This window comes from Mizuhopecten yessoensis, unplaced genomic scaffold, assembly GCF_002113885.1.
Source record: "Mizuhopecten yessoensis strain PY_sf001 unplaced genomic scaffold, ASM211388v2 scaffold4999.3, whole genome shotgun sequence".
NCBI classification, from domain to species: domain Eukaryota; kingdom Metazoa; phylum Mollusca; class Bivalvia; order Pectinida; family Pectinidae; genus Mizuhopecten; species Mizuhopecten yessoensis.
The window spans coordinates 233,093-256,480 of record NW_018405829.1 but is presented as its reverse complement, the minus strand read 5'-3'; the positions used below and the strand labels follow the sequence as shown (position 1 = coordinate 256,480).

General features: G+C 38.2%; 2 protein-coding genes across 2 annotated transcripts in view; both read left to right on the top strand.

Moving 5' to 3' along the window:
• LOC110450149 (multiple epidermal growth factor-like domains protein 11) overlaps window positions 1–17,649 on the top strand; it is a 34,525-nt gene extending 16,876 nt beyond the window's left edge. Inside the window, exons 9-18 of the mRNA XM_021497433.1 lie at window positions 133–237; window positions 2,423–2,515; window positions 3,347–3,490; window positions 9,552–9,686; window positions 12,742–12,876; window positions 13,505–13,639; window positions 14,020–14,154; window positions 16,181–16,315; window positions 16,838–16,972; window positions 17,519–17,649. Of these exons, the coding sequence (XP_021353108.1) occupies window positions 133–237; window positions 2,423–2,515; window positions 3,347–3,490; window positions 9,552–9,686; window positions 12,742–12,876; window positions 13,505–13,639; window positions 14,020–14,154; window positions 16,181–16,315; window positions 16,838–16,972; window positions 17,519–17,649 (1,283 nt within the window). The remainder of the gene's footprint in view (window positions 1–132; window positions 238–2,422; window positions 2,516–3,346; window positions 3,491–9,551; window positions 9,687–12,741; window positions 12,877–13,504; window positions 13,640–14,019; window positions 14,155–16,180; window positions 16,316–16,837; window positions 16,973–17,518) is intronic.
• Window positions 17,650–19,288: 1,639 nt separating this feature from the next.
• On the top strand, window positions 19,289–20,831 carry LOC110450116 (protein piccolo-like). Its single transcript, XM_021497381.1, has 2 exons — window positions 19,289–19,363; window positions 20,020–20,831. The coding sequence occupies exons 1-2, from the start codon at window positions 19,330–19,332 to the stop codon at window positions 20,649–20,651; spliced, it is 666 nt and encodes a 221-aa protein (XP_021353056.1). The 5' UTR covers window positions 19,289–19,329; the 3' UTR covers window positions 20,652–20,831.
• The last annotated feature ends 2,557 nt before the right edge of the window (window positions 20,832–23,388 follow it).

The following is a 23,388-nucleotide window of genomic DNA, read 5'->3' as shown; positions in this document are numbered from 1 at the left end:
AAGAAGTGTGTCTCGTGCTGCATGGCAGTTAAAGTCCCATCAACGACACAGCTTTCAAATAGGCTATATGGTGACAATGCCATGCACATGTAAAAATAACCTGTATGATGAATTCAAATTCTGTCATTTCAGGCCCCCTGACATGTGATGCGTGTGTGACCCAGAACACAGAGAGCTGTAGTTTAAGCACAGGTTGCAAGTGTAATGCCGGCTGGGGAGGACAAGTTTGTGCAGATGGTAGGTACATACAAATATATATCATAAAACATAATTAAAATTAAGACACAGCCATTGATTATTAAAAGTTAATCGCTTATTATTTTGTTGCAATATGTTTGTGTACGTGAAAAGGGGGTTATTTCAGTATGGTGTGGATCATGTTTCGATTTATGTTGTGTGAACTGTATCATGTTTCATTATAGGTAGATACTTTGTGGAGTGGATAGTGTTTCATTAGGAGTAGATGTGGTGTGCGTCATGTTTTATTATGGGTAGTTGTTATGTGATGTGAATAATATTTTATTAGGGGTAGATGTTATGTGGGATGAATAATGTTTTATTATGGGTAGATGTTATGTGGTGTGGATAATGTTTTATTATGGTAATGTTATATGGTGCAGATAATGATTCATTATGGGTAGATGTTATGTGGTATGCATAATGTTTTATTATGGAAAGATTTTATATAGTGCAGGTAATGTTTCATTATGGGTAGATGTTATGTGGTGTGGATAATGTTTTGTTATGGAAAGATTTTATATGGTGCAGATAATGTTTCAGTATTAGTATATGGTATATGGTAAATAATGTTTCATTATTAGTATTTGGTATATGGTAAATACTGTTTTGTTATGGGTAGAAACTATGTGTAGATAATGTTTTAGAATGGGTACACGTTAGTTAAGTGGTGCAGATTATGTTTCGATATGGGTAGACGGTAAGTGGTGTAGATTATGTTTCGATATGGGTAGACGGTAAGTGGTGCACATTATGTTTCGATATGGGTAGACGGTAAGTGGTGCAGATTCTGTTTCGATATGGGTAGACGGTAAGTGGTGCAGATTATGTGTCGATATGGGTAGACGGTAAGTTGTGCAGATTATGTTTTAGTGTGGGAAGACGTAAAGTGGTGAAGGTCTTGTTTCAATATGGGTACATGTTATGTGGTGTGAGTCATTTAAGCATTGAACTGCTTTCAGTTGGCATTCATAGGCAATATGAATGTCAAATGGACAAAGGAAAATTCAATGAAGAGCGCAAGCGCGCCATGTTGGATAATTACCGTTACTATTATTCAACATTTTGTTTAAAAAATGTATGTATCGTTTATGCTTGTTCAATGAATAGAACAGCCATCGCCCAGGGAGGGTCAGTGGTATCCAACGTAACAATTATGACGTCATAATAATGATGACGTCAACAATCGGTCCATGGCATTCATAGCCTACATGAATGCCAACTGAATTTGGTAGGGTTATATAGTGACAATGCCATACTATATATTTCAGTATGGGTATATGTTATGTGGCGTGTGTCATATATTTCAGTATGGGTATATGTTATGTCGTGTACGTCATATATTTCCGTATGGGTATATGTTATGTCGCGTGTGTCATATATTTCAGTATGGGTATATGTTATGTGGTGTACGTCATATTTCCGTATGGGTATATGTTACGTGGCGTGTGTCATATTTCCGTATGGGTATATGTTATGTGGCGTGTGTCATATTTCCGTATGGGTATATGTTATGTGGCGTGTGTCATATTTCCGTATGGGTATATGTTATGTGGCGTGTGTCATATTTCCGTATGGGTATATGTTATGTGGCGTGTGTCATATTTCCGTATGGGTATATGTTATGTGGCGTGTGTCATATTTCCGTATGGGTATATGTTATGTGGCGTGTGTCATATTTCCGTATGGGTATATGTTATGTGGCGTGTGTCATATTTCCGTATGGGTATATGTTATGTGGCGTGTGTCATATTTCCGTATGGGTATATGTTATGTGGCGTGTGTCATATTTCCGTATGGGTATATGTTATGTGGCGTGTGTCATATTTCCGTATGGGTATATGTTATGTGGCGTGTGTCATATTTCCGTATGGGTATATGTTATGTGGCGTGTGTCATATTTCCGTATGGGTATATGTTATGTGGCGTGTGTCATATTTTTTAGTATGGGTGTATGTTATGTGGTGTACGTCATGTTTCAGTATGGGTATATGTTATGTGATGTACGTCATATTTCAGTATGGTTATATGTTATGTGGTGTGCGTCATGTTGCAGTGTGGGTAAACGTTAGTTGGTGTACGTCATATTTCAGTATTATTAATGTAAAATGACCCGTTCCAGTTTACGTAGATTTGGTGCAGACTATGTGCACCACTAACGTCCATTATTGATCGATTTTCATAGCCTGTGTCGAATGGACTTACGGATCTGGATGCATGGCCTGTGACTGTGACAGGACAACTAGCACCACATGTGACGTCATCACCGGTGGCTGTAGTGAGTAGCACATCTAATAAGTCGAGTCGTACTGTGTCAAGCATTTCTATTTTATCGCCATAATAATTTCGACCAAATATCGGACCATAACACAATTATAAAGATACACAATTAGATACCATTTCAGTTATAACATAATTCGATACATGTATTTAGTAAATATGTGTTGTAACATACCATTATTAATTTCCAAAGTTACGATGACGTCATTTTAGCTCTGAACTATATTTTATTGTAAGTGTAAATATATCATCTGCCATCTACTGTATTTGTGAAACACTATATAAATGTTATCAAAATAGCAAGATTTCACAGAATAAATCCATCCTGCAAATACGTATATATGTGAAAATGCTAATAATAATTTTGCCTCCGGCTTTTAACATATTGGAACCGCCCCTGGCATTACCATGACTCCGACTCCGAAGATATTAATCTTATACGATATTCTATATGAATGACTTGGTAAAGAGAACATAACTTGTACACATGAAAAGATACTATAGTAATCAATGAGTTAATGTTCGTATAGATTAAAAGTCATTATATTCTTATTACATCTGTACTGTCCTGGTACCCAACATTTTGTAACAATATTTGGACAAAACCATTATTTTCTTTTCAAAGTTTATTTAATTCCACAAGAAATAATCAAAGAATATTTTTAATTAGATTGCATTTCTACGGCCTCCGGATTACTGTTTTAAGGATCGCAATTTGCTACAGTAACCCAAACACTCTGTGGTACATTTATGATGTTTTAATGGGTTTTGACACAGCATTGTATAATGCTTTCAGTCAGCCCTGATTTGTTCTCTTTTATTTACCTAGCCTGTGAGCCGTACTACTGGGGTAGCACCTGCATAAATAAGTGTCCCGATTGTTCTGCCAACTCACTCACATCCGTTTCCTGTGATGATGCTACAGGGCGCTGTGTGTGTACCACAGGATACACGGGGACTACGTGTATAGAAAGTATGTCTTGTTTGCTGACAAGGGACCTAAGGGCGATATAATTCAAATTAAAAGTTTCTTTTTATTAACGAGATATCGTCGATATTTAAATAATTCACAAGTTTGATATCAGAACACAGAATGGCAAAAAGTCGAATTTCACATACGAATATACTTCCCTGAATGAGGATGTGCGTTTGAATTAAAGCATAGTCCTATATTTGGGTTTATTTACTTTGAACCGCATAATGTGACTAAAATCATAAATATTGTTATGTCAGTTATTGACATGAATAAACATCACACACATAATGATGTGCATCCTCGATATCCAGGGGTTACCCCTGGAATATGTCATAGCAAAATTGAAAGCCCGGTGTGCGCCATCTTGTTAATGAGGCAAGAAGACTAGTTCGATCCTTTGATGTACACCAAAAGAATCTTGCGGTCACGTAGCGGTAAAAATTGACAGGCTTTGAAGTCGGGCGTCTCTCCTTTGTAATGTATCAGCCTAGCGATTGATAAGATTTTTTACCTGAGACCAATCAAACAGCTATCTTCGTGCCTTCAATTTTTCTATGACATATTCCAGGAGTGCAGAGAGCGAAAGTGAGCGTAACCCCTGGATTGTTCAAACTCAGTCCGACCATGCGGTCGTGACGTCATACATATGTGTGCACATACATACACAGAATACACAGACTAGTAAAGTCTGTTTCATAATACATGATATGTTTACATTACATCCCCCTTTGTTGGGCTTTTATATTAAACTGATGTTTATAAGTAAAACAATATCATTATAGCAAGAACTTTTAAACACAACGCTTGACTCTAAATTGACTAGGACTAATCTCAACCTGGGACTAGATCAAAATAATAATATTATAACTAAAACAAATGTATTTTAGCCCAGTATTAGGTATTAAACTACAACTTACTACAAATAGTCACTTTTCTCGACCAAAACTATAATTAATAATAATAATTCGAGGTTCTCATATACCGCTTTATCACAACAGAGTTCGCAGGTCGTCTCAAAGCGGTTGAGAAAATAAGATTGAAATGAAAGAATAAAAATAAGAATGAGGCACAGTTTCCTTTTTCAGGGTTTACATCTAACGTGGCACGATTCACAAATACCACAGTTTTAAAGGTTAAGTTTTGGAGCTGGTTTAGATATTCGACACAGTAACTAGCACAGTCGCTTGACAATATTTGGGAGATCCACCATTGGTAGTTTGAACCTTGTTTTGAGATCCATCTACTCTCTGGTTGTTGGAGTTGACCCGAGACCTTGGTCAAATGTTCCCTATTCCTCCTCTAAAGTGTTTCTTTAGTAGTCTCGACCAGGAAGGATCTTGGGGTGTCTGACCTGATCTTTTGTACCTGGAATACGGGTGTCCTGGGTTTTTATACACACATTGTCACCAAATGAAAGCTCTGGTTGAGTTTGAGATCTGAGGGTTTTGTCATAATTCTTTTTCTGGACAGCCTTACACTTCTTGTCCTCTTTCTTGAACACCTCCAATCCCTTTCCTGTTTGAATAAGAATGGACGGGTGGAATGGGAGGGTAGTTTGCTGTTTCCTCTCAATAAGTAGTTCTGCCGGACTTTTCCCCTGTTCCAACGGAGTGCTCTGATAGGAAAGTAATGCATAGTATGGGTCCTTTGACTCGTTAAGGAGTCTATGGACAGTCTGTACGGCACTTTCAGCCTCCCCATTACTTTTAGGGTATCTTGGACTGCAGGTCATATGTCGGAAGCCGTACTCGTTGAAGAATTTACGGAATGTCTCCGAAATGTACTGTGGTTCATTATCCGATATCAACTGCTTTGGTATACCGAGTCGGGCAAAGATGGACTTCAGATGATTCACAACCAACTGGGCGGTAGTACCATCCTCTAATCGTGCGATTTCTATGTTTCGCGATAAATACTCTATCACAAATACATATTCCTTTTGGCGCCAGTGAAATAAGTCTGAACCGACATTTTGCCAAGGCCTATCTGGGGAAGTTGTGGAAATCATTGGCTCTGCCCGAGCTTTCCTGTGTTTTGCACATTCTCTACAATCGTGAACCATGTCACCTTTGTCGCGACTCATGTTAGGCCACCAAACAGATTATCTTGCGCGCCGCCTACATTTGACAATGCACTGATGTCCTTCGCGAATCTTTGACTGTATATCCTTTCTGAGAGAGCCCGGAATCACAAGACGACTATTTCGCATCAATAGACCGTTTTCCACTTTAAGTTCTTCGCGTTCCGTCCAATATGGAATAGCACGTGTCGATAAGCTGCCCTTTTCTGGTCATCCGTTCTGGCAACAAGTTTACCGCATGTCGCGTCGTTTTGCTGTTCCAGCAATATAGTGGCAACTTTCCCTGTAGTGGCGGGTATTTGAGCCATGACGTAATTGACGTGAGCAGCATCTTCTACACTAAGTTCCTCATCCATATCTTCCACATTATTGATAGGCGCACGAGATAACGCATCCGCGACACGAATGGATGATCATTGTCCAGGAGTTTACCCCCTAGTGTATGACTACCTCTTCATTTTCATCCGAAATCTTTGGATACTGGGTGGAAGATCACAGAGGGGTTTATAACTAAGTAATGAAAGTAATGATTTATGGTCAGTCTCTATAACTATGTCCATACCAGTGACCAGGTCACTTATTTAAAAAAAAAAACAGGTTATTGCAAGAGCCTCTTTACCACCTGTGCGTAGTTAGATTGTGTTGGACACATTGCGCGTAACGCTTGCCAAGTTCCACTGTTCGCTGGTTTTTGAAGTAGTATAGCACCTGCGCAATACGACGAAGCATCGGCCGACAGCTTCGTTTCCGCTGCAGGGTCATGCAGTGCTAATGTAGGAGTAGAGCTAGGTTCAAGTTTTACAGCTACAGGCCATTTTCTGGGCTTTACCCCAGCACCACTCGTTACTGAGATTTAGTAGATCCCTAAGAGGTTTTGTCAACTCTGCCAACTCTGCCGAAAACTTCCCAAGCTGATTTGCCATTCCCAGAAATCTGCGACGCTCAGTCATATTGCTCGGTGTAGGCATGTCCTCTAGTGCCTTGATTCTTTTCGGATCAGGTCTCAAACAATCTTCATCTATCACATGCCCCCGGAAAGTAACAGTAGACCGATAGCATTGACATTTCTCTTTGTTGAGAGTTCGCCCGTTTTGTTTGATCCTTGCAAGCGCCTCTTTGAGCCTGCCTGTGTAGAGCCGAACACAAGCGTGTCGTCCATTTGACATATCACTCCATCCAGTCTAAAATTTCAGTCATTTTCCTCTGGAAGTTATTGCAAACGGTAGACAGTGGTACTTGAACCTACCGAATGATGTGATGAATGTTGTGAGCAATGATGATTCTTTATTAAGCGGTGTCTGCCAGAAACCAGAATTAGCATCCAATTTGTTGAAGAATTTAGCACTACTAAGTTCATTTGGTGAATTTCACGTTTCACTGCTTCATTCAGCCTGGTACGATTCGTACAAATACGTATTTTGCCGTTTGGTTTGGGAACCACGACCATTCCAGCGCACCAATCAGAAAGCCCGTCAACTTGCGAGATTACACCAAAATTAACGATGCGTTTTAATTCGTCCTTGACCCTACCCAAGTATGGCATTGGTATGCGCCTTGGGGCTGTAATTGCATGTGGTGTCGCATGTGATTTCAGAGTGATTTTGTAAGCTCCGTCTCATTTCCCTAGACCACAAAACAACTTGGATTTGACTGTCACTGATCCAACGATTTTAATCAAATCCAATGCCTTAATGACTAGACTCTCTAGCAATGGGAATTGAGAGTTTTTGACAACATATATGTCCTGTAGTACAGTACACGATTTTCCGTGTATTTTCCCTTGGAATTTTCCCAAAACATCAAGTTTCTGTCAACCGGGACCAACACGTAAATTTGTTGATTTTGTAACAGAGTCTGTAGGTAATGTACAGTTTTTGTGGAATTACAATAACGTCTGCACCGGTGTCTATTTTAGAAGTCACCTTTCTTTTCTCGAGCACCGTGTTTATTGACCAATTCAAGGAATCCTTCTGATCTGTAGTTATTGATCCTAGAAACGTGTCCTCATGGTCGTGTTCTTCATAGTCACTTCCAGCGATGACCTCGTGGATTTTAACATTACGCTGTCCGTATTATTTCTTTACGGTGCGTTTATTCCGGCACTTTTTTCTGAAGTGTCCGGTTCCTTGACAGCCACATAACATTTTTCATCTTTCGCGGGACACTGTGCTAATGTCGTGATTTATGACCACACCGACTGCAGTGTGCTTGGTTACCATTGAGCTGAGTGTGCATGGCTTTGTTTAGTTTTGGGGGACGTTGTCGACGATATCTATCTTTATTGTAAAGTCTGTCAACATTTGCTGCTGTCTGATCAGCGTGCCGTACAACCGACTGTTGTTTCCTGACCGCTTCACTCTGGCGTGCCTGTGTGACCGTCTTTTCTAACGTTAAATTTGCATCTAGTTGTAATTTCTTGGACGGATTTATGTTTTTCAAACCGAATTCTTGTCTGTCCCTTATCTTTTCTTCCCTCAATGGTCCGTATCCGCAATGTTCGGATAGTGCACGAATGTTTCAACATGGGTTTACGCTGTTTAATTTTTTCTCGTTCAAAAATAACATTACGACGTACGATAAAGTAACCATCAAACCGTTCCTTCACTACATCTTACCCTTTTGAGTCCTCCTCCGACAACTCGAACGCACTAAGTATCTCTTCGGTCTCTTTGTCCGTTGCTTATATGAAGGTGTTGACCTGTAACGCCTCGTCCTTCTCTGCGAGGCCGGATACTACCCGGAATCTCTGGAAACGTTTCTCCCATCGTAACCATTCCTCGGATGCTTTAAAGTTCAACTTCTCTAGGGGTGTGAATTGAAAAGAGGTCATAGTCCGGTTTTAACTGCCGTTGCCGTCTTCTGATACCATTTTATGTTAGTTATTGACATGAATAAACAACACACACAGATTGCTGTGTAACCGCGATTTTATTGTTCAAACAGTCCAACCATGCAGTCGTGACGTCATACACATGTGTGCACATACATACACAGAACACACTGAGTAGTACCGTCTGTTTCTTAACACATTATATGTTTACATTACAAATATACCATGACGAATATGCTGAAAGGTGATGGTGTTCATGGTTTTGTTTCTTTTGTTCTCACTCCATCAAAAATGTATCAATGTATAGTCAGAAACATTAACGATGAAAACTGACTCGTGTCGCACATGTGTCGAGGTGCTGGACCTGTTTGTTTTATGTTCCGTACTGCGTCATTATAGAAAATGATAACAGCGTGATTCTCTGTCTAAAAGGGTTGTTATACTTGGAATTTTATCCAACGTAATAAATACTGATCGTTTTATGTCGAAGGTAAAAATAATAAGTTTTTAACAGCTGTGATTTTCAAATATAATTTAAACTTGGAAAAGTAGATATATATATATATATATATATATATATATATATGGGTCAAAGAAGTAATATAGACGGTAAAATCCCATATAATACTGGATCCTAATGTCCCATATATATATATATATATATATTCAGTTATAGTATATCAATTCTATCTTCTTGTAATATGATGTATATGTACATGTAACTGTTCTGTTTCATTGTGTCTTGAAAAAAGGAGCGGATCGCTCCGAAAATTTGACAACCTAAACTTGTCTACACTGTTGGAATTACTTCTTTGCCCCATATATATATATATATATATTATAAATCAGAAAAGTTATCCTTACGGACGAAGAAATATTATAAAAAGAAAAATTCTCAACAACGAGTCTTTAGTACTTTCATCTCTTCTAGGAGATTCTTCAGACTTATATATATATATAAGATATTATTTTATAAATCTTTTTAAAACATCAGTACATGGAAAACCTATGAGCATCGATGTTTGAATTAGTAAACTTTGATTTAACAAACAATCACAAATAAATTTTGTTATATAATTTACTCGAAGGTAGTAAATTTGTTACGATAAGGGTATTGTTTTAAAAATACACTGATGTGTCTATTCCAGCTTGTCCTGCATTCTCCTTTGGAAATAACTGCTCTTCAACTTGTCCATGCAATACAAGATACACACTATCCTGTGATCACGTGACCGGCGAGTGTAACTGTCTACCTGGTTACACTGGCATCAACTGTGACGAAAGTATGTGTCTATGTAGTGTGTTGTACACTTATAAAAATGACTAACCAACCGTTACTTTGTGTCTGATGTAAACTTTAATGTCACTTACCACCCGTTACTTTGTGTCTGATGTACACTTCAATGTCTCTAACCACCCGTTACTTTGTGTCTGAGGTACACTTTAATGTCACTAACCACCCGTTACTTAGTGTCTGATGGACACTTCAATGTCACTAACCACACGTTACTTTTTGTCTGATGTACACTTCAATGTCGCTAACCACCCGTTACTTAGTGTCGGATGAACACTTCAATGTCACTAACCCCCCGTTACTTTGTGTCTGATGTCCCCTTTAATGTCACTAACCACACGTCACTTTGTGTCTGATCTACACTTCAATGTCACTAACCACCTGTACATTTGTGTTGGATGTACACTTCAATGTCACTAAGCACACGTTACTTTGTGTCTGATGTACAACTCAATGTCACTTACCACCCGTTCCTTAGTGTCTGATGTACACTTCAATGTTACCTACCACCTGTACCTTTGTGTCGGATGCACACCCGTTACTTAGTGTCTAATGTACACTTCAATGTCACTTACCACCTGTATATTTGTGTCGGATGTACAAATGACTAACCAACCGTTCCTTTGTGTCTGATGTAAACTTTAATGTCACTTACCTCCCGTTACTTAGTGTCCGATGTACACTTCAATGTCACTAACCCCCCGTTACTTTGTGTCTGATGTACAACTCAATGTCACTTACCACCCGTTACTTTGTGTCTGATGCACACTTCAATGTCACTAACCACGCGTTACTTTGTGTCGGATGTACACTTCAATGTCCCTAACCACCCGTTACTTAGTGTCGGATGTACACGTCAATGTCACTGACCACCCGTTACTTAGTGTCCGATGTACACTTCAATGTCACTAAGCACACGTTACTTTGTGTCTGATGTACACTTCAATGTCTCTAACCACCCGTTACTTTGTGTCGGATGTACACTTCATTGTCACTAACCACCCGTTACTTTGGGTCTGATGCACACTTCAATGTCACTAAGCACCCGTTACTTTGTGTCTGATGTAAACTTCAATGTCACTAACCACACGTTACTTTGTGTCTGACCTACACTTCAATGTCACTAACCACTCGTTAATTAGTGTCGGATGTACACTTCAATTTCACTTACCCCCCGTTACTTAGTGTCCGATGTACACTTCAATGTCGCTACCCACACGTTACTTTGTGTCTGATGTACCCTTCAATGTCACTAACCAAACGTTACTTTGTGTCCGATGTACACTTCAATGTCACTAAGCACACGTTACTTTGTGTCTGATGTAAACTTTAATGTCCCTTACCCCCCGTTACTTTGTGTCTGATGTACACTTCAATGTCACCTACCACCTGTACCTTTGTGTCGGATGTACACTACATTGTCACTAACCACCCGTTACTTAGTGTCGGATGTACACTTCAATGTCTCTAACCACACGTTACTTTGTGTCTGATGTACAACTCAATGTCACTTACCACCCGTTACTTAGTGTCTGATGTACACTTCAATGTCACTAACCACCCGTTACTTTGTGTCTGATGCACACTTCAATGTCACTAACCACCTGTACATTTGTGTTGGATGTACACTTCAATGTCACTAACCACCCGTTACTTAGTGTCTGATGTACACTTCAATGTCGCTAACCACACGTTACTTTGTGTCTGATGTACAACTCAATGTCACTTACCACCCGTTACTTAGTGTCTGATGTACACTTCAATGTCACTAACCACCCGTACTTAGTGTCTGATGTACACTTCAATGTCACTAAGTACACTTCAATGTCACTAACCACCCGTTACTTAGGGTCTGATGTACACTTCAATGTCGCTAACCACACGTTACTTTGTGTCTGATGTACACTTCAATGTCACCTACCACCTGTACCTTTGTATCGGATGTACACTTCAATGTGTTAATGTGTGGTACAGTGTCGGATGTACACTTCAATGTCACTAACCACCCGTTACTTTGTGTCTCATGCACACTTCAATGTCACTAACCACCTGTACATTTGTGTTGGATGTACACTTCAATGTCACTAACCACCCGTTACTTAGTGCCGGATGTACACTTCAATGTCACTTACCACCCGTTACTTAGTGTCTGATGTACCCTTCAATGTCACTAACCACCCGTACTTAGTGTCTGATGTACACTTCAACGTCACTTACCACCTGTACATTTGTGTCGGATGTACACTTCACTGTCACTTACCACCTGTACATTTGTGTCGGATGTACACTTCACTGTCACTTACCACCTGTACATTTGTGTCGGATGTACACTTCACTGTCACTTACCACCTGTACATTTGTGTCGGATGTACACTTCAATGTCACCAACCACCTGTACCTTTGTATCGGATGTACACTTCAATGTGTTAATGTGTGGTACAGTGTCGGATGTACACTTCAATGTCACTAACCATCCGTTACTTAATGCCTGATGTACACTTCAATGTCACTAACCACCCGTTACTTAGTGTCGGATGTACACTTCAATGTCACCTACCACCTGTACCTTTGTATCGGATGTACACTTCAATGTGTTAATGTGTGGTACAGGACACACTTAAATATCCGAAATGTTTAGTTCTACTTTCTTGTTTTTGGTGTAACACTTTCTCTTCCTTTTTACCGTTTTAAGGTGTATTAACTGAACTCTTTTTTTGTATTCGTGGTTTGGAAATGTATTTTGCTTAGGTTAGTCATAAACAAATATAGATTTAAATACTCTTATGACATTTGCCCTATTTTTTTTGTCCCATGAAGTTACCGTTAAGCTTGCTTAGTTTACATTTAATCGTCGATTATCCTGCCACCTTTACCACCGCCAAAAGTGTCTGAATTGTATAACCATTAGAAAACTGCATATTTTTATAGTGAACCATTTCCCTGTCTCAACATTCACTGACTGGCTAATAGGACGCGTAGATTGATAGTGGCTGAACTAAAGGACTCTACTTTACTGGATTAATGATACATTGATATGGTTGTAGGATGCGGTCAGTTTACGTACGGCCAGGGCTGCTCTTTCAACTGTTCCTGTAACACAACAAATGCCGAAGACTGTAACAACGTTCACGGGGGATGTTTGTGTAAACCAGGCATTATTGGGGACACCTGTAATGAAAGTAAGTAGTTCTGCTGGGACCAACTATGTCGAGAGACATTTTTTTAAACTCTTTATTGCGAATGTTTCCATGTCAATTGAACATGCATCAAGAAAACAGCAATCATTAGGAAGTAGTTCGTGGAATCTCAAAAGCCTGTCTGTGAATATTTTTGTCTGTAACAATATTGCAGCACTGTCTTTCATTTATCATTTGATAAATTTCTCTTGATAAAGCATTACGATGACTTAAAGTTCATGTAAATTATTATTGGATCACACTGTCATTATTACTTATGAGACCTATATCTGGGAAAGTATATACATACCACTAAATGGTTAGTAACACCTCCTGAACAACGGATGATGTTAATGATTACAGTAAGAGCCAACTGTAGTCGATGTTCATAACAATCAACCAGTACAAAGTCTGTGTTCCATAGCACACCACATTAACCATAACACGCTAACGCGCGTTATTCAATTTGTCTGCAATCCTGTGAGAATTATAGGACAATCACTTTCGAAAGAAGGCAGTTTACTGCTTAAATATCTTTAAAAGTTAGCGTTCAAGTTAAAGCATGTGTATTCTGATGCATGCATTGTTAGTATAATCACATATACCACTTATAAACCACTGTTCATTGTAGCGTGTCCGGCCTGGTCGTACGGCTACAGCTGTGACAGCGGCTGTGAATGTAATCAGACCACCACGCAGAGTTGTGATAACGTCAACGGCCAGTGCGCATGTAATCCAGGCTATGACGGAATCATTTGTAACAATGGTGAGTTTTGATAGATATCGACATGAAAAAGCACTTCAAGCATGCATTGTTTCGTTGCTTATTCACGAAGCGGCATCAACTAGATGTGTATAAAAAAATATAACATGTTACCGTCTTTCCGTTCTCCATATATTTCAGCTATTATGACGGTATGTGACACGGTTTCGTTTTCATCTATTCCATTTTGAAACACGAAAAATAAGCGATAAAAAGAATCGCGTACAAACTGCGTTGGCATGATTTCCGATCGACAGACATCAAAGTCATAGTATATCAATGAAACTCGTGAACTCATTTCATTACTTAACAAGGTACTAGAAAAGATGAAAATCATTGTCTTACTGTAAAACTGGCTAATAATATCAATCATTCCGTTCCAGTTTGCCTGGTAGATTTCTACGGTAAAGACTGCAAGAATGAATGCGCGTGTGACAAAAACAAGTCTATTTCCTGTGACCACGTGACCGGGCAATGTCTTTGTATTACAGGCTACGATCAACCAAACTGCAATACCAGTAAGTCAACGTCGTTAAAACCTCGTGGTACTAAATTAAAGAGTTTTGATCCATATCAGCATATATCAATCATTCAATAAGTAAATGTGTACTCGTATATAATTGCATACATGACATGGTGAAGGGAACAGGGTATCGTTCAATGTAAGTGAACTGCAGAGCAACTACATATATGTAAATGTCCTCGTGACGTAAAAGCATGTTGCGTATGTAAAGATGCAGTCAAGTTCATGGCTACACCAACTGGCTTGGATGCAAACTATGTCATATGCTACATTATTTTTCAAAATCAAAAGCTCAGTGGTGTGTATTTTGTGAGTTTCTATTCCTTTTAACAAAAGCAGAAACTATTCCTATTTGCGTAAAAATGATAGGCATTACGTACAGCTTTGTCTTTTTTCTATTGTGTCATATAAAAATTGGTTTAGGATATGAGGAGAGTATTGATCAACGTCTCCGTTCTTATGTAATTATTAAAAAGAAATGGTGATGTAATGATCCACAGAGCGAGTACATGAAACGTTATCTGGATACACCATTTTGGAGTGGCCCTCGCAACATCATGTTTAAAATGTTAATGATAAACAATAATAATAAAAAAGTGGATTCAATTGTTATTTCTCGTTGAATATCGAAATAATTACATTTGTATAGAAAGATTTGCCTATATTTGTTTAAAAAAGTCAAAAGTCGCTACTCCCCATATTCCCGGTTTGGTAAACACTTTTTGACTGAAATAAATCATCTATCGAAATTGTGAATAGGACCAGATGTTCCGGAAGGGAACGCGTCTTCTGCTTCATCGATGACACTCGCCTTGTTAATCTGGGTCAAATCCAAGTAATGGCATGTCTTCAGATCGAAAACTCTGGTAGCGACAACAAAATCAAAATGCACTCTAAAGAGGTAATGGCAGCAGCCACCTTGATATCACACAAAGAAGTAGCATATTTTTATCCTGACGGCAACCAAAAAACTTGTCAATATTCTTCATCGACCTGCATCTTCAGAAATCATGTGTTGTGTGTTGCCCGTCAGTAGTCGACATCTATCACAGAAGTCATTGTATTTGGAGCAAGCTCGTGAGAACCGAATCAACTGCGAAATGTAAACACGGTAGGAAGGAGAATCAGGGATACTACTTTTTAGAAAGAGAACGTTCACGATCGGAAAGTCGAAGTCGTCCCGCTTATCGTACAGATTAGTAGTAAGCCGTCCCGTTTGGTCATTTTGTAAGTAAACAAATATTGATTACAAGCTTGGAGAGTATATACGATCGAAGTTGTGTACGCATTTCTTGTTATCTCGTTAAGACACCACATCGTTGATATATTGGAATGTGAAATTGAAGGATTGGCTATGTTTTTGTTACCGATCTTGATTAGCAAATCAATAAATTCAGCCTCATATAAAGACAAAACATATCAACTAGAAGACTGACACAGTTTGTTCCCATATGCGTGTCTACAGTCTACTGGAAAATCCTGCAATCCAACATTTTCACAATACCGTCCTCAGTTTATTTAGTTTTGGACTTTTGTACAAAAGATGTTCAAAAGTAATTAACAACCATATATCTTATCGCTGTTCGCATTTCTTTGAAAAGAAAGCTCTTATAACAAGAGAACGAATGCGTTCCTTCAATTTTGTATGAGGTGTAGTAGTGAAAAGGGTCGAAAAGTCAAACGTTTTGATAGAAGAAACATTTTTGAGTAGTGGACGTTCCGGATTGATCAAACGATTATTTGATTCTTCAAGATCCATATACCCTTTAATTCACTTCTTGAGTATACAGTATCACAATACAACTGCAACCCTGATTTAATGGTACCGGAAATGGTAGACAAAGTTTGGAAGACGGCATGGTTGAGCAACTAGCAGGACCAGCAATAAAACGTTGCTTATAAGAACTCTTGTGAAGTTTCGAAATCCAATACAAACGAGGCAGGTCCATATCCTTATCGTTAGTGGGTGTTCGGAAAGATTGTAATGTATAACTTTACTGTTTTTATATATTCTTCCCTAGCATGTCCAAGTGGGCTGTACGGTGATCAATGCGCCAGCCTATGTGCCTGTCCAACTTCCGCCTACTCTACCTGTCATCATATCACGGGCGCCTGCACGTGTAAACCGGGATATATTGGAGACACGTGTCAAACAGGTGAAATACACGAAATGGATTTAGAATAAATTATATTAAGTATTGCTATGGCAAAATTCAATACGTATAATGTGTATGTCTTATACTTCGGCAACGTAATGGTACTGGAGGTCCCACTCATACATAAATAACAAGGAAATGTGGACAGATTAGCTTGATTTGCAATGTCAAAGGTTTGAGCGATTACATGTACTATACAATGTATATTGGAAACGGGCAAGTTCATATTGTCTAATTAGAGATATGTTTATGTTTGATGTGTTTCCATGACTACATTGGTATTCTGTCACCATTAGGAATGAGCTAGTTGTATACGGTTTAAATGTACAAGGTGACGATCCTATATATAGGTTATGTCAATTTGACGCTGATGCAAAGATAATGAACGAGAATGCAGTAAATAAAATGACCTTATTGATGTCATTATTAATATTTAAATAAATTTTAACAAAATGTATCGCATTCCTCTGATGATAATTGTATTCCTTATAGATGCGTTCTTTTATTCTTTTTTAATTTTAGAATGTGCGGAGAATACATATGGAGTAGACTGCTTAGGTGAATGTGACTGTCTGGCGGTTCATACGTCTTACTGTGACAAGGGGACAGGTGTATGTGTGTGTGACAGTGGTTGGGAGGGCGTCAGGTGTGATACAGGTACGTCTGGTTTTGAACCGCTCAATCATTCTAATAGATTACATCGTATTTATAAAGTAACCAGTCTCAAGCAGACAAAATTTGAGAATGATAAAGCAACTTCTGCTTTTGACATCCAACAACAACTGGTTTAAATTAACAGGGGTCAGGTAGTCAATAACAACCCTTTCTAACCGTTCAAGCAGCGCATGACGCTCGCTGCTAAGGGCCAGTCTTCGCATTCTTGCTAGGATGTTTGAAAAGAATTGACAAATCATACACCGTAGTATATCGTAGTGAAATGGCATGTAGGGTTTGGTTTGAATCAGATGGACTATCATAATATTTTTTTTACAATTGCACGACATAGGGTTTTGTCTAACCCATGTGATTTGCAGCTGAAAACCATACAACATGATTTCAAACAATACCTGAAGATGGCTTTTACGAAGAGTTCATCTCGATAAAAATAACATTCAATTTGTCAAACGATAGGTAGTCCCGGCGTTTATACATACTTATATCATAGGGAAGTATTTAACATTTCTGTTTTTGATTCCTTTAAAGCTGCTGCTGTTGCGGCTGCGGACCCTCTGATAAATTCGCCCATCATTGCGAGTCTGATCGCTGTAGTAGTTACACTTCTGCTGGTGCTGATCATTCTGTTTGTACTGTGGAAAATATGTAGGCAAGTATGACTAAACATCCATCTACATATAACTCTGTCTTTCACAAATACCTTAGATTTTGCATTTTCTTATTAACGTTATTTGTGGCAATCTGAGTAATTCCACGCTCACACCTATACACCTTGTAAAATGTCCAATTAAAATTGATTTAATTTAAACGTAAACAAACAAGAGTTTACAAACTAAAAATACAAACTACAAGTTACAAATGGAAGACAGTAAACACGGTCTTATCTGACAAGTGGTTATATCAACAGACGTCGGTAAATCTTTTTAAACATTTTAGTAATAGTAACGTTATTTTAGTATAAAAGTTATATTAGTTATAAACAGGCTGCAGTTAATGCCTGGTAATAAGATTTTATTGCGCAGAAAACTACTGCTTTCAAACCTGCTCAAGCAACCATCTCCATTAAAAAATAACCTGTGTTTAAAGGCCATTTTGAATATTCCAAGTTGTAGTGATTATTATGAAAATTGAACCTGCATTAAGAGACCATTTCCATTGAGAGAACATTTTCCTGGCTTCCATAGGATGTTCTCTTTATATAGATTTTACTGTAGTTTATACCATTGTCAATTTGTGTATTTCTAATTGGGATATAATCACATGCCAGAGGTACTATTTCTAACTTAGGAAATGATTACAGCCAAGAGATATATAGGTTTGCCTGTAGTTCAATCCAGGATTTATATTTGTATTTCTAACTTAGGAAATGATTACAGCTAAGAGATATAGGTTTGCCTGTAGTTCATTCCAGGATTTATATTTGTCTTTCTAACTTAGTAAATGATTACAGCCACGAGATATAGGTTTGCCTGTAGTTCATTCCAGGATTTATATTTGTATTTCTAACTTAGGAAATGATTACAGCCAAGAGATATAGATTTGCCTGTAGTTCATTCCAGGATTTATATTTGTCTTTCTAACTTAGGAAATGATTACAGCCAAGAGATATAGGTTTTCCTGTAGTTCATTCCAGGATTTATATTTGTATTTCTAACTTAGGAAATGATTACAGCCAAGAGATATAGATTTGCCTGTAGTTCATTCCAGGATTTATATTTGTATTTTTAACTTAGGAAATGATTACAGCCAAGATATACAGTTTTGCATGTAGTTCATTCCAGGATTTATATTTGTATTCCTTGCTGAGGTTATAATTACAGTCAAGAGATACAGCTAGGTTTAACTATAGTTCATTCCAGGATTTACATTTGTATTTCTCACTTAGGAAATGATTACAGCCAAGATATACAGGTTTGCCTGTAGTTCCAGGATTTATATTTGTATTTCTAACTTAGGAAATGATTACAGCCAAGATATACAGGTTTGCCTGTAGTTCATTCCAGGATTTATATTTGTATTTCTTGTTGAGGTTATAATTACAGTCAAGAGATACAGGTTTGCCTATAGATCATTCCAGGATTTATATTTGTATTTCTAACTACGGAAATGATTACAGCCAAGAGATACAGGTTTAACTATAGTTCATTCCAGGATTCATATCTGTATTTCTAACTGAGGATATTACAGTTAGCTGGTTGCATTTAAGTACATATGTATTGAGTATGAATAAAATAATAACACATTAATGATACAGAGTACAATGTTTTGTCTCATGTGATAGGTGCTCCTGTACTGAGATAAAACACCGATCACACAGGGACAAAGGAGCCGTCATATTGATGAATTCACCAATAGTACCCGGATCTAACAATGGTAAGAAAACTGCGCACAATAACTGGATATGCGTGTCATTTATATTGTTTTATCACTTAAAAGCGATAATTCACATTTTGGTCCATAAATGGCCAGGTCTAAATCGTATATACAGACCAGAAGCATGGGACAATCATGACGATGGAGACAAGTTTATCTTGGTCATGATCAAACTCTGGCTCTATATATCTATACCAAATTAAACCATATTTGTCTAGCTGTTGCAACTATGAACATATTTTAGTTAATGAAGAATTTGTTTTAACCTTTTAACGACCCCTAGTTTTACTATAGTAGAATGTAAAAGCAGGTAACATCGATCACGTGTCAAATACACTCTAAAAAGGTCAGTCTGATTACAGCTTTGTGCATAGGATATATACGTTCTAAACGTGTTGTAATAAGTCAAAACGTTGAGTGCTTCACTCTTTGAGAACACCCACTTGTTTATTAAGGTAACAATTACATACAGAAATTAAAAAATAAATTGAATGACACAATTTGTTATATAGTAAAATGATTTTATAGATTTCATATAGCATCTATAGTTTTATTTGAAAATGCGGAACCCTCCTGTGGTATTATTACCTAGCCCTTACTAATTTATCGTTTTAAAAGATAATTACGATCTGACTTAAAATATTGTGTTATTGCAGCCGCCATATCAGCCATGGCTGCAGCTACGACCCAGCTAAAGCATGACGGGATATACTATTATAGTGCAGACCTTAATAAAGCTACCGATCAATCCAATGTCGCCCCAGATAGTCTTAAAAGCACGAAGGATGAAGATACATATTATTATGGCGGTCTACAAGGTGCGCCTCCTCCTTCTAATGCAGAAAAAAATCCTCCGAAAACTTCGGAAAATGATACTTACTACGATGATGGCGAAGTTGGAGCAGCTGTTACTATAGACGCAGCTAGGTCAGACATAAGACCATCGCCGTCAAAAACTGGTGCCTATCAGAACGTTTCGTCATTGGCAGCAAAGAGTACTTTTAACACACCTGCCCCGAAGACCAGTCACCCGCCCTTGCCTGTCCCCCCGGTGCCTCCTGTACCGATGCCACCTCGAGCGGTCCTTCCAAAAGCTACGCCCGTTCAAAACATTCCTAAATCCACTGCGAAAGGTCAAAGAAAAGACGAAGCCGAGACGTCGTTCGGGTCGATGCCGACCTACGGCAACACTGGGAGACACTTGCCATCGCAAAACCCCGATACTAATTACGAATCCCTAGATAATGATACCAGAGACACCTCCGGTGTGTACGCGGAATTAACTTAAGAGGAATTATATCAACAGGGACCAATAAATAGGCATTGGCGAAAATGTTGGTGTGCGAGGCCAGCTTAATGTAGTATCGATTGATGCACACTTTTCTTAATCCCCTATTATTACATTTTCAATGTACACAATAGAAATTCTTCATTGTTTTAGTTTGTTCCTTGCGTGTAACGACATGTAGAGTATAATGTTTTAATATAAATAAAGTAAACTATTTAACTATAAAAAAATATATGTTGTGGGTCACGTTCTGTCCGATTATTTTGCATGCCAGGATGTCTAAAAGCTTAAGCACTCCGTGACTGCTTTTCATGTATGACAATGCAAGGGGTACCTTCATGAATGCGTTTCATGTATGACACTACAAGCGGTACCTTTACGCCTGCTTTTCATGTATGACAATACAAGCGATACCTTCATGCCTGCTTTTCATGTATAACACTACAAGCAATACCTTCATGACTATGTTCATGTATGACAATACAAGCAATACCTTTACGCCTGCTTTTCATGTATGACACTACAAACGGTACCTTCATGAATGCGTTTCATGTATAACAATACAAGCAGTACCTTTACGCCTGCTTTTCATGTATGACAATACAAGCGATACCTTCATGCCTGCTTTTCATGTACGACACTACAAGCAATACCTTCATGACTATGTTCATGTATGACAATACAAGCGATACCTTCACGACTGCTTTTCATTATGACAATACAAGCGATACCTTCACGACTGTTTTCATGTATGACAGTTCAAGCAGTACATTCACGATTGCTTTTCATGTATGACAGTACAAGCGGTACCTTCACGACTGCTTACGTGTATGACAATACAAGCCGTACCTTCATGATTGCTATTCATGTCTATTTTCATGTATGAAAATTCAAGCGGTACCTTCACGACCGCTTTTCATGTATGACAATACAAGCGGTACCCTCACGACTGCTTTTCATGTATGACACAACAAAGGGTACCTTCATGACTATTTTCATGAATGACAATTCAACCGATACCTTCACGACTGCTTTTCATGTATTACAATACAAGCGGTACCTTCACGACTGCTTTTCATGTATGACAATACAAGCGGTACCTTCATAACTATTTCCATGTATGACAATACAAGCGGTACCTTCACGTCTGCTTTGCATATATGACAATACAAGCGATATCTACACGACTGCTTTTCATGTATGACAATACAAGCGGTATCTTCACCACTGTTTTTATGTATGACAGTACAAGGGTACCATTGCGACTATTTAAATCAAAATAACTTACAAATTGACGAGCATAGAGATATATGAAGAATGCTTCTTTGTTTCGCAGTGGTTGTCTTTCAAAGTGTCGAGTACAATGTAAACCAGTACAAGAAGACGGTGACATCATAAGGGTCTGTAATTATTTCAATTTTTGATACATGTATATATCATTACACAGCTAACATAACATCTGTATTTGACTTCTGAAAGGATGAAATATAGGATCTGCATAAATACATACAGTTTCACCGCTGCTTAGCGTGAAACTTCTGTAAACTAATGGTATGCACGAACTTCGCGGTTTTTGTTCTAACATGGACGTTTTTATAAATAATCCAGGACAAAGTTCAGTTAGCTTCATATCAGGACTGAACCAAGCGTTTCTGTGAGGAGACATTATTTCGTTTTAACAGACATTTTTCAGTTTTCTTTGTGTTATTTTGGAGCTGCATTGACAACGAATCAATCTGCAATTATGAATACACAATCATGGAGGCCGATGAGGCCGAGATTAAGGAGGGCATATTTAAGGAGGGTTGTGTAATTCACGAAATTGTGATTACAATGGATCAGCAGTTATTGCCAATACAAACGGGGAAAGATATATATTCCACTCTACAACATATACATAGTAATATAGACAGTCATGTACTACAACCGAATCGTTCGTCCAACAGTCAGGACATTATCTATTGTTCAAAATTCTTTGGAATGAATCCCGAATCTGAAATGATGAAAACATTGGCATCTCCAAAGATTACATGGCATCATCATCGGCATTCATAGCTGAACATATTCTCGTAGCTTACAAAACACAGATGTTGACAAAAGAGATAAAGTTTTCTGGTAGAAGAATTTAAAGTTTCAGCTACTCAACGATACTATGTTTTTAAAACAAAATGACTTTTGGATCCCCTCCGGTCGCTGATGATAAGCACCGATGAATAAAACAACAAGAGAATACCGGAGTTCGAACTTTAAATCGACAAAGCCAGGGCAAAATATGAACAAAGGAAAGATTTACATCGTTACCTTTGATACCTTTGAAAAACACAAGGATATTAAAACCAGGTGTTCATGAAGGGTAAGCGTCTTCTGCACCATCTCATCGATGACACCCGCCATGTAAATATAAGTTGAATCCGCAGCAGCGAGAACCCTTGTAATGACAAACAAGAGACCCATGGGCCTAAACGGTCATCTGACTACAAAGACTGAACAGGGAGAATGGTAACTTTTCAACTTTCAATGAAATATTCTAAGAATTTGTTTTCCATGATGGTAGTTTTGGTCAGCAGTGGGTAACTATATGTCAGTGAAGCATTTAAACGTAAATCTGAATAGATTTCTCATTTTAAGGCCCCGTCCCGCTGTCAACGGTGGTTAAACCTGCCTCATTTATATAAGAATTTTGTTTCTAAATGATGTTTTAAAGCAAATGTATAGCTAAGTTCCAAGTTCCACTTTC